This window comes from Phoca vitulina, unplaced genomic scaffold (genome assembly GCF_004348235.1).
Source record: "Phoca vitulina isolate PV1807 unplaced genomic scaffold, GSC_HSeal_1.0 scaffold128, whole genome shotgun sequence".
NCBI classification, from domain to species: Eukaryota; Metazoa; Chordata; class Mammalia; order Carnivora; family Phocidae; genus Phoca; species Phoca vitulina.
Window position 1 is genome coordinate 576,516 of NW_022589831.1, and position 11,829 is coordinate 588,344.

The 11,829-nt window shown below is 43.2% G+C and overlaps 2 protein-coding genes across 2 annotated transcripts; one reads left to right on the top strand and one right to left on the bottom strand.

Moving 5' to 3' along the window:
• Positions 1-769: 769 nt before the first annotated feature.
• Positions 770-1,729, top strand: LOC116628773 (olfactory receptor 3A2). Its single transcript, XM_032399098.1, has one exon. The coding sequence runs from the start codon at positions 782-784 to the stop codon at positions 1,727-1,729; it is 948 nt and encodes a 315-aa protein (XP_032254989.1). The 5' UTR covers positions 770-781.
• Positions 1,730-9,617: 7,888 nt separating this feature from the next.
• On the bottom strand, positions 9,618-10,559 carry LOC116628770 (olfactory receptor 1D2). The gene has a single exon (XM_032399094.1). The coding sequence runs from the start codon at positions 10,557-10,559 to the stop codon at positions 9,618-9,620; it is 942 nt and encodes a 313-aa protein (XP_032254985.1).
• Between the last annotated feature and the right edge of the window lie 1,270 nt (positions 10,560-11,829).

Genomic DNA, 11,829 nt, shown 5'->3' on the forward strand with positions numbered 1-11,829 from the left:
GGGTCCTGGGATCGAGTCCCGCATCTGGCTCCTTGCTCAGTGGGAAGCCTGCTTCTCCCTCTGCCTGCCACTCCCCCTGCTTGTGCCCTCTCTCTCTCTGTGTCAAATAAATAAATAAAATCTTTTTTAAAAAGAAGAAATAACTTTAAATTAAGCTGTTATTCAAAGTCTAATGTAAAGGCTTAGCACCAAGAACACCAGGAATTTATTGATGTAGGGATTTTGAATTTATACTTCAGCATATGCCCCTCACCTTGGAGAAACGTACTTGGCTGAACTACCTGATATCTGCAGTCATGGGTCTGAGTTTTGCTGTATCTTTGCTTGGCCTTCAACATCTCTAATAACTTTGAAACCTAGGTTTTCAAATGCTTTCTGGTGTCTCTGGAAATACTAATTTTTCTATTTTGAAATCTGCTAATTGGTTTGGGCCGATCTTTCAAAGTAAAATGGAGAAATCCATCTTAATCTCACTACATTTAAAGGGGAAGTCTGCTTTATCTTAATTCATTTTCCCAAGTATTCTGACCCTTTCAAGTAGGAGATGATGGGAGGGACAAAGTGGTGATGGGTTTGGGCATCTCAGCTGAGAGCAGAGTAAAGGCATCGAGGTGAAGGAAGAGGTCAATGAGTGAGGTGTGACCTGGGGAATGGGAATATTATCCCCTAGACAGCTGAGAACTTAGGCTCTGAACATGGGTGGGTTAAAACATTTATGTTGAATAAATAAATTGGAGTGGACTGATATCTCCCCTCCTGGGACATTTCCTTACAGAAACTCATGGATCCAGAAGTTAGAGCCAACAGGACGTCTGTTACTGAGTTCATTCTACTGGGCCTACTAGAAACAGAACAGCTGCAGTCTGTGGTCTTTGTAATCTTCTTCTTTGCCTACCTGGTCACAGTCGGAGGCAACCTCAGCATCCTGGCTGCCATCTTGGTGGAGCCCAAACTCCACACCCCCATGTACTTCTTCCTGGGGAACCTATCAGTGCTGGATGTTGGGTGCATCACCGTCACTGTTCCCTTGATGTTGGCTCGTCTCCTGTCCCACAAGCGTAGAGTTCCCTACGGAGCCTGCCTCACACAGCTTTTCTTCTTTCATCTTCTGGCTGGGATGGACTGCTTTCTGTTGACAGTCATGGCCTATGACCGATTCCTGGCCATCTGCCAGCCCCTTACCTACAGCACTCGAATGAGCCAGACAGTCCAGAGGATATTGGTGTCTGTGTCCTGGGCTTTAGGTTTTACCAATGCACTAAATCACACCATTGCCCTAAATACCCTCAACTTCTGTGGTCCCAATGTGATCAATCACTTCTACTGTGACCTCCCACAGCTCTTCCAGCTCTCCTGCTCCAGCACCCAGCTCAACGAGCTGTTGCTCTTTGTCGCAGCAGCCTTCATGGCTGTAGCCCCCTTGGTCCTCATCACTGTGTCCTATGCACACGTGGCAGTTGCAGTCCTACGAATCCGTTCAGTGGAAGGCAGGAAGAAGGCCTTTTCCACATGTGGCTCCCACCTCACTGTGGTTTGCCTCTTCTATGGTACTGGTATCTTCAACTACATGCGTCTTGGTTCTGAGGAGTCTTCAGACAAGGATAAAGGGGTTGGGGTCTTTAACACTGTTATCAATCCCATGCTGAACCCACTTATCTACAGCCTTAGAAATCCTGATGTCCAGGGTGCCCTGTGGCGAGTACTTGTGGGGAGGCAGTCACTAACCTAAGGGTTAATAGTATCCCTTCTTTCCTGCCTTCTCTGGGTTAAGAAAACTTCCCATGAAGACAATAACTCGGGAAAATGGTCCGTAACCCTATCTCTCACTGCCTGAAGATTTGTGTGATGTATTTATCCTGCAAAGAAGTCCGACATAATTGATTCATACAGCAAATATTTATTAAATTGCTTCTATGATCCAGACACTCTCCTAGGGGACTAGTGAACAAAATAGACAGAAGTCTCTGGACTTATGTGAAACACATTCTAGTTAAGAAAGACAAAATACATAAATGAGCATCATATGTGGAATATCACAGCGATAAAGGCTATAAAGAGAAACAAGTAAGATAAGGGGATATGAGCAAGTGCCCTGGGGAAATCGCTGCCTCATGTATGGCTGTGCTCATTTTTCTGGGTAAGGTTGAAGCCCTAGAAGCTGGGTGGTTCCGGACAGCAATGTCCTACAGGGAAGGGCGATTTGGCTAATAGGTAACCCATTAACCTAAGTAACAAAGAATATCACTGTGAAGTTTCTTTCTGGTGGGGCATAAGATTCCATCTAGATCAGAGTGCAGAAAACCATTTTAAACCATTGGCCCAGTGCCAAGTTTATTCTATTCTACACTTCACCTTTCACATCCAAAAAAAAAAAATCAATTCCTTCTCTTCACTATCACACGAGAACCCAATAGGATGTTTAGTGGACAGACAGGGGCTATAGAGAGAAATAGATCACTAAATTAAAACTACATTAATGCATGCATGATATATCTTCATGTCAAAAAAAGAATGTTCCATCTCCACCCCGGCCATGTCTTTGTTATTGGATAAATCCTCTTGTTCACATATATGATAAAGGCTTTGGAAGAATAAGCATTTATACTTCATATATGATAAAGGCTTTGGAAGAATAAGCATTTATACTTCAACCAGGTCCTTTGACTTTTTCAGTGAGGAATGTACAATATAACCTTTTCCTTCAAAGTCTTATTTTTTCCCTCCCAAATCTCCTAGCTCAGAAAATGCCCATAAATGAAGTTTCTGGGAGTGATGCCTCTTTCTAACTTTATAAATACATCAGTACAACTCCAATCCCGAGAATTTTCTCACCTTGATGTTTATCCAGCCTCAGCTCATCCATTTCTGATTTGCATCTTTTCTCCAGCTTCCCTTGGAAGGCTACTTACCCTGTCCTGGCAATCCCACTACCCCTCCGCTGTATCATTCCTAAATCTGTCCTATGGCTACACCAGGAGCTTGGCTTCCCTATAATCTATTCTTGGAGCCACAGAACAGAGGCCAGGTTGAGAGGAGGATGGGAAGAAAACACAGGAGAATGGGAGGTAGGACAGGAATGAGAGTGGAGGAATGAAGATACAACATGAGGGTATAGGGAGGGACGGGAGAGGATGGTGAACAGAAGGGGTAAGAAGGAAAGATAGAAATTAGGGAAAGGACACAGGAGAACAGGAGATGAGAGAGGATGGGAGAATTGGGATTATCGAACGAGATGCCTCAGGAATGTTGAGCTCAAAGATATGGAGAAAATGAAGAATGAATGATGATGGGAGATGAGAATAAAATTCATACTATGGAATCACTTCCCATCAGCATGTGGCCTTGTAAGATCAGCACCTTTGATGTTATTGTTGGGCTCCCCCCAAACCCGCTTCCTTCTAACTAGGAAAAAAAATTAAGTTTAAGTTTTGCTGAAAGTATAATAATGAAAAGTAGTCTAGGTACTCTCTTCTGCTTCCTCTGGCTAGGAGCCAATCCCTCGAGAACAGAGAGTTGAGCTGATAGGGGAAAAGGAGGGTGGACGTGTGTGCTCACCACTGGTCCACCCAAGTTGTCGGCCCCCTGCCTTTGGGGATGGTGCCTGCCAATACGGTCTAAGGAGCAGAGATGATGTATGTCTCTTTCCTGATATTCTTGGGTCTCTGGACACCTCAGGGTTATAGAAAATGAACTTCCCTCAAAGGGCAAAGTTCTTATGAGTAAAAATCAGGAATGTGGCCTATAACCACATTCCTTTCTATGGTTGGGTTTGTTCCTACCTATACCATAAAGAACTGGGACAAGATAATCTCCACAGCTCTTCACATTAAATGACCCTTGATTACAATAGGCTGGATGAACTTTTTCCTAGGCCTGAACCCAGAAAACATTTTGAGAACATTATCACCACTATTTCTACTACTCCATCTACCCGATGAGCATTTCACACTGCCCCAACTAGTCTTACCTATTACGCATCAAAGATCTCCAGACCTTGGTGAGACAGAGCAGGGACCGGACTCTGGTCCTCTCAGCCCTAACTGCAAAATCCAGCATTCCTTGATAGCTGAAACTCTATGCCCCTTGAATAGCATATCTTGCAGGAATGCAGAAGCAGGATATCTACCAAAGGAGGGACTCAAAGACAAAGACTGGCAAGGATGGGACCAAACCAGTCTGTGCCAAGATGGACCCCAAAGATGACCTTTCCCCCACTTTCTCTCTCATTATAATACTAAAAATCATGCCCAGTGGTGGATATTTAACATGCTAGTTACACATATGACACATGGAGAAGCATGACCTTTAAGTGTGCAGGTGCCAATAAATCCCTACCTCTCCATGTTTAAAAGACACCCTTTTTCCTCCCCATAGAAAACTTTTCTTCTCCAACTCATGTAATTGCCCCTTCCTTTTCCTCATAAAAAGCCCCTTGCTTTCATCCCGTAAGCGGGGCACTGTTTGGGTGTCTACCAGAATCCATGCTCTCTGAATTGCAATTCTTTAATCCTAAATAAATGCTCATTTGCCTCTCGCTGTGGCTCTTTATTTTCAGATTGACAATCTTTCTTTATAATGATTTATGATTTTGTGTCTCACATTGAGTGGAAAAGATTTTTTCCATCTGTATCAGGTAAGATAGGCTAGGTTACACTGTGCTAACAAACAGCCCCTAAAATCTCAATGGCTTTCAACAGCAAAGGTTAAATTCTTATTTATGTGACCTCAATTATTTGATAGATCTAAAAGAGTTGTTGTTTTGATTCTTCATCTTTTTTTTTATTTTGAGGATGAGAGTAATGACTTCCAAGTCAGAGAGGAAGCCGGAAGTCTACATTTTATTTTACCTGATAATTGCTTGTAGTGAACATTTATGGTCTTTCTGACTTCTATTTCCCCTTTTCTAACAGCTATTAGTTTCTATTTGGCATCTGGGTGGTTCCTGGGCATGTGGTTCCACCTGAGGCATTCGCATATATTGCTGGCCTGGCCGCAGTGATGGTTCTATGTGGGCATGTGGCCTAAGCTAGTTTCATACAATTCTTTATAGTGAGTAAGGAAAGGGTTAAGGTCTAGGCAGGGAGAGGTAGGGGGCCCCTGGCTGGGCTCTGAAACTATTCCTGGCTGGCAAAAGTGCTAAGACAGAGTGAACAAGAGATAAGAGAGTAGACCAGACCACCTGGCCCTGAATGTCAGGGAGTATTTTTCTTTGGCGGCTATGGTGTAATCACAGAAAATAACCAAACCTCGAAGAATTAAGTCATTAAGGGTGTTATCAATAGTCTTTGCTCAAACCAAGAGGGCACAAGAATCTCAAGGCCACAAGCTTCTCAGTCAGTTCTCTATAAAAGACTGCCACTAAAAACCTTCAGTGGCAACCCATTCGGGACCCCTCTCACTCTAGAGAGCTTCTTTGCTTTCTGCTCTCACCTTCACTTAATAAACTGTCAACTTCACTTCACCCTTTTGTGTCCGTGAGATTCATTCTTTGACTCCGTGAGACAAGAACCCTGCAATCCTGTAACAATACTAGCATTTCACAACTGGGTTTCCATGATAGAATTAAGCCCTATACAAAATTATCTGAATGACAATTTTCTCAATTCTCCCAAGGCTCCACAGCTAGCAACATTCTAGGTGCACAGGACAGAAGCTAACTCACTACATAGAATGGATACCTTAGGTTATTAGAACTCAATTCCCTTTGGAACTGTGGCTGAGAAGAGCCACTCTAGACTTGCTCCTCATAAAGGAAGCTTTCAACTTTTAATGTTTGTGGGCCCTGCACCTGGGCTCCCAAGAAAGATACACCTTTACCAAGGTCACAATGACGTCACCAAACTTCAAAGCACAAGCTCTTTCTGCCCTGAGCACACATTGTACATCGGTGTCATTAGCAAATAAGTTAAAAGAAACATTTCAAACTCAAGATGAGAGTAAAAATCTCCCAGAGTTCTGTTCCCATACCTCCAAAGCCTGCAACCTTGCACGTACTAAAAGCATAAGATAAAGTCTGTAATTTTCTGAAATATCCTTCATCATGATGATTTGTAACTCTTGATGTAACAAAAACAAATGATCCTGGAGTAAACATTCCTTCTCCAGAGCACTCTCTTCTTTGTGAAGATCGTGTATCCCGGGCAGCTCTCCTCACTTGGGCTCGGATAAAACTCTCCACTTTTTTTTTTTTTTTTTTTAATAAACTCGAAAAGGTTTGTTCATTTTGTGTCAACACTCCTGGTCAAACCAAGAAACATCTTTGCCCCGAGAAGTCTGAAAGGCATCAAAAAGCTACCAAATGAACTGAGGGGCCAAAACGCAGGAAAAAAAAGAATCCCAGAGAGACACTGCTGACAATTTCCCCGCTTTCCCCACAAGCCATTTGTTGATTCCAAGACAGGGGCTGAGAGGCTGGGAGCAGAAGGTGCGGCTGAGGGGCTGAGGCGTGAGCCAAGCTTTAGCAGGCTTATGGAGCCAGAGAGACAAAAAGTGGAGGCAGAGTCCTGACAGACGGAAGCACTCCAGGTTTTCAACTGGGACTTGCAACATGCTACATTCTAGAAGTAACACACAATAGGAAATAGGCCAACCCTCATCAACAATGTGCCTGAAACCACAGGATAGCACTGAACCCTATATATACTATGTTTTTTCCACATACATACCTAGGATAAAGTGTAATTTATAAAGTAGGTACAGCAAGAGATTAAGAGCAATAAGAAAATAAAACAATTATAACAATGAACTGTAATAGAAATTACGTGAATGTGTTCTTTCCCGCTCTTAAAATATCTTAGCTCCTTTTGTGGTGATGTGAGGATGATAAAATGCCTACATGAGGAGAGGAAGTGAGATGAATGGCATAGGCACCGTGATGTAGCATCAGGACACTTTTGATGTTCTGAGGATGTGTCAGGAGGATCATCTGCTTCCTGACTGTGGTTGACCACGGATAACCAAAACCACAGAAAGCAAAACCACACTTAAGGGGGGACTACTGTATAATCAGAGCTTATGTCCCAGAAGTTTTAACTAGGCTATGGGGAAAATGCCTAAATGTCCTGTAGTAACAACAGTTTCTCACAATCTGCCACAGCTCAAAAGGCCAAGTTAAGCCACATTAACACTCAGGATTTTGAATAAAAGATATATTTATTGGGATGAAGAGGACAAAGAAGAAAACAGAAACATGAGCTGTCATTACCCCTCCTTCTACCTCCTGTGTCCAAGTGTGTCCAAGGGAGATACTCCCATGGTCTGGATGTCATCTCTTCTGGATGATTGAGGAAGAAGTGACTCATTGTGGAGCAGAACTTGGCTCCTGAGGGACACCATCCTACCAGCAGGGAGTGATACCCTCACTTCAGCACAGCCTTGCTGTGTCCAGGGCCTGCCTTCTAGTGCTTTCCTTTGGATTGGTGAAAGAGGGGGAGGCTTTTATCTCATGGGCACAGCTTCCGGGAGAGTAACAGATCAGAAGCTGAGCTTACCAGAAACCCTGTCCCACCTTTGTAGAACAATGTTGCTGAAGAAGCACAAAGTTGCTTTTGCTTTTGCCTGTTGTACTTAAAAGTTCTGGAGCTTCCTCTCCTTCCATCCCTCAAGGTCAATAAACACAAACAAAACAAAAATAGGATCTCTTGGCCCCTCCAATTAAAGGCTAGGTCATTATAAACTTTGTGGAGGATGATTCAGGAAATGTATCAAAGGCTCTGAACAATAAAAACATTTGGCCCCGCAATTCCATTTCACCAATTTCCCCTGAGGAAACAATAACAGAGATGTACACATGGAGATGCTATTGCCAAGTTGCAAACAATAGGAAAACTGAACGCAACTAAATATTGAAACAGTGTGTTAAATGAATTCTGCTATATTCATTAAATTGCACACTGAAATACTGTATAGGCCTTAAGTTGTAATGCAGCCGAATATTTACTAACATAGAAAGGCATTATTAAGTGAAAAAGCAAATTGCAAAACAATTTGAATTCATTCTGAAATATAGATGTATTGAGCAGAGATCAAAGTTTGGAATTTATACCAAATGTTTTAGAATTTATATCAAATAGTTGTCTTTGGGTAGCAGACAGACAAGTAAGTATTTGGGGTTTATTTTTATTTTAATATTTCTGCAAGAAATGCACATTGTTGGTTTACTAAAAACAATGAAAGTTAAAGTTAACAGACATCCTGTAGTACCTCATTGTCTACAGACTCTATTTCGAGCCCCTCTATAAGACGTTGGAGGCCACTTGACATCCCTCCCACCTACTCCCTCAGCTTCACCACAGGTTGCTGCTTGTCTCACCAGGTACTCTCAGTTGGGTCACCCCCTCACCTACCAGGCTTTTTCCTGCCTCTTTGTCTTTGTCCACCTGTTTCTGCTTAATAACAACCACAACAACTATGGGCCAATGACTATCTCATGTAATCCTCACAGCTACCCTCTGAGTGACATGATGTTATTGTACCCAACGTTCAGATGAGAACACAAGGCCTAGCCAGGGACGACCATGACCACACAAGGGACCACACACGGGCTGGGACGAGAACGTTGGCTGGCTACTGCAGATAGGAAGACTCCCCTCCACACCACGTCCCTCTTCTCTCGCAGTGATCTTACTTTGCCCTGCCACTTTTCCTGGGTAGCTCTTCATGTGGCATGGTGTTGCTTAAGTCTCAGCTCAGCTGTCACCACCTTGAGGAAGCCTTCCCTGAATCCTCCCTCACTAACAAGCCAAGCTAGGCTCTCCTCCTTCGTGCCCCCTAACCCTCCTGCCCAGAGCGTAACCACTGCCTTCAGACATTGCCTTGAAACACTCTTCTTCCCTGTCTATTGTGAGCTCCTGATTCATGTTTGTACCCCAGATTGAGGCCCTTAATAGGCACCCAGTCATTATCAATTACTTGAATTGAACGTCAGATCAATTCAATTCTCCATCTGTCAAAGTCTAGTCTGGCTCCACTGATGATCGGCGAAGGATTGCTCCCTCTTTGGAACTGCCACAGCCCAGTGACTAATCTTGTCAGTTGCTATTCAGTTTCTATTCATTGAATTTTACGTGGCTGGCTGAACCTGAGTAGAGATTGAGTCTCACTGTTACCTCCTGCCTTCTGCTGCCTCCACAACCATTCCTATTCATGAGCTTGTGTTGAGAAGCTGGGGGGTTTTGTGTTAGGTGAAGGATTGAGTGGTAGCAAACAGAAGAGATGGGGCAATGGAGTGAGGAGCCACGGTAATGAAGGATGGGCTGCCCAGGGCTAGGGTCTTCCCCTAGAACTCAGGACCATGAGTGGATGTGTGCTAGAGAACACCAGAGACCCACCCCTCCCCGGGCCATAACTTGGCATATTTTGAAAGGCTGGGATGGTGGCCCTGTGGTCTTATGATCAGAAAAGTTGAAAGAATGATCCTGTAAAATTCTAGTATTAGAGTTAGCATTGCCAAGGCTGGCAAGGTCTGGGGGACACTGGGTTACATAGAGGTGTCTTTTCTTCATCACAGATATAATATAAGCCCATTCTGAGCTAATCACTCTCCTGTCTCCCATAGGATAATGCCTTGCACATGGTAGAGGAAATTCCCAGTCTCCAATTCAATACCCAAAATTATCTCAGATCAACCTCTGGAGGGGTTTCCTTAGGAGCAGTCTTCCCAGAGCCCCATGCATGTCCTTGTTCCTCAGGCTGTAGATGAAAGGGTTCATCATGGGGGTCACCACAGCATACATCACTGTGGCTACTGAGTCCTTCATGGAGTACGTTTGGAGGGGCTGCAGATATACCATACCAAGCGTCCCATAGAAGAGGGACACCACAGCCAAATGGGAAGCACAGGTGGAGAAAGCTTTGTACTTCCCAGTGGCTGAGGGTATTCGGAGGATGGCTTTGACAATTCGGGCATAGGACATGATCATGAACCCTAAGGGGGTGAGGAAGATAAAGCAACCTGTAGCAATCAGCGCTGTGTGATTGACTTGGGTGTTGGAACATGCGAGCCTCAGCAGGACGTACATCTCACAGAAGAGGTAGTGGATCTTCTGAGAACCACAAAATGTCACCCTGGTCATGAGGAGGGTATGGGTGAGGCCATAGAGGACAGAAAGTGCCCAACACAAGGTGAGGAGCAAAACACAGAGCCCAGGGCTCATGGCCGTGGTGTAGTGGAGGGGGCGGCAGATGGCCACATAGCGGTCATATGCCATTGTGGCCAGGATGAGGTTGTCCAGGGCCACCAAGGAGACCAGGAAGTAGAGCTGTGTTAGACACCCCGCATAGGAGATGGCTTTGTTCTGAGACTGGAGGCTCACCAGCATCTTGGGGATTGTACTGGTGACAAAGAAGAGGTCTGTGAAGGAGAGGTTGGCCAGGAAGAAGTACATGGGAGTGTGCATGCGGGGATCAAAGCTGATGGCCAGGATAATGAGCACATTTCCCAGCACTGTGACCAGGTACATGGACAGGAACATCCAGAACAGGACCCGCTGCTGCTCAGGACTCTCTGAGAGCCCTAGGAGCAGGAACTCAGAGACGCCACTGTGATTGCTTCCATCCATTTCCCCAACTGTCTGCAACATAGGCACCAACAAATGTTTGTTTATTAAGTGTCCTCAATTGAACAAAGACATTCATATAAGCACAATTAACTGTTTTCTTAGCATTAAAATATCTGACTAAATTTTACAATTTAAAAATGTTATTATCAAAGTATAATTGATATACAATGTTATATTACTTTCAGGTATACAACAGTGATTTGGCAATTCTGTGCATTATGCAATGCTTACCACAGTATATGTAGTCACCATCTGTCACTGTACAATGTTATTACAATATTATTGGCTATATTCCTTATACTGTACTTCTCATTTCTGTGGCTTATTTTATAAATGGAAGTTGATACTTCTTAATCAAGGTCCCACCCACCTCCCCTCTGGCAACCACCAGTTTGCTCTCTGTATTTAAATGTCTGTTTGGTTTTTTTGTTTGTTTCTCAGTGTGGAGTCTGCTTTAGATTCTTTCTCCCTCTCCCTCTGCCCCTCCCATTTGTGCTCGCTCTCTCTCTCTAAGATATATAAATAAATCTTTTTTAAAAAGACAAGAGACAAGAAGTTGACAAGAATGTGGAGAAAAGGGAACGCTTGTGGGAATGCAAACTGGTGTAGCCACTGTGGAAAACAGTATGGAGGCTCCTCCAAAAATTAAAAATATAATATCAAGTTAACAAGAAACTAATAACATGGAAAATCCTTATGCAACTCAGTCATTCCAGCAACATCTAATCTGGCATACTCAATATTACAGGAATAATGTCTATGTCTTATTTAAAATTCTATCATCTTACTATACTCAACAATGTCATTTTGTGACTTTGGAAACAAACAAAAGGACATGGTTTTGATTAAGCAATTTTTAGTTCTAGAAATTTATCTTAAAAAAGATATTATCAGGCAAAATATAAAAAATGTATATATGTTTATGAGAGCCTTGTTAATAATAGTAAAAATGTAGAAACAACATAAACATTCAACAGTAGACACTTTGCTTAAAAAATTACAGAATAGGCAAATCCATAGAGACACTAAGTCGACTCTGGTTGCCAGGAGCTGTGGGAAGGGCAAAATGGGACTGTTAATGAGCCCGGGACTTCTTTTGGGAGTCACGAAAATGTTCTAAAATTAGATTGTGGTGACATTTGTGCAATTCTGTGAGCATATTGAAACCATTGAGTTGTATACTTTCAATGGGTTAATTTTAATGGTATTGGTGGTATACACGGTATACATGTATTCACAATGGTATATATCTCAATAAAGCTCTTCTAAA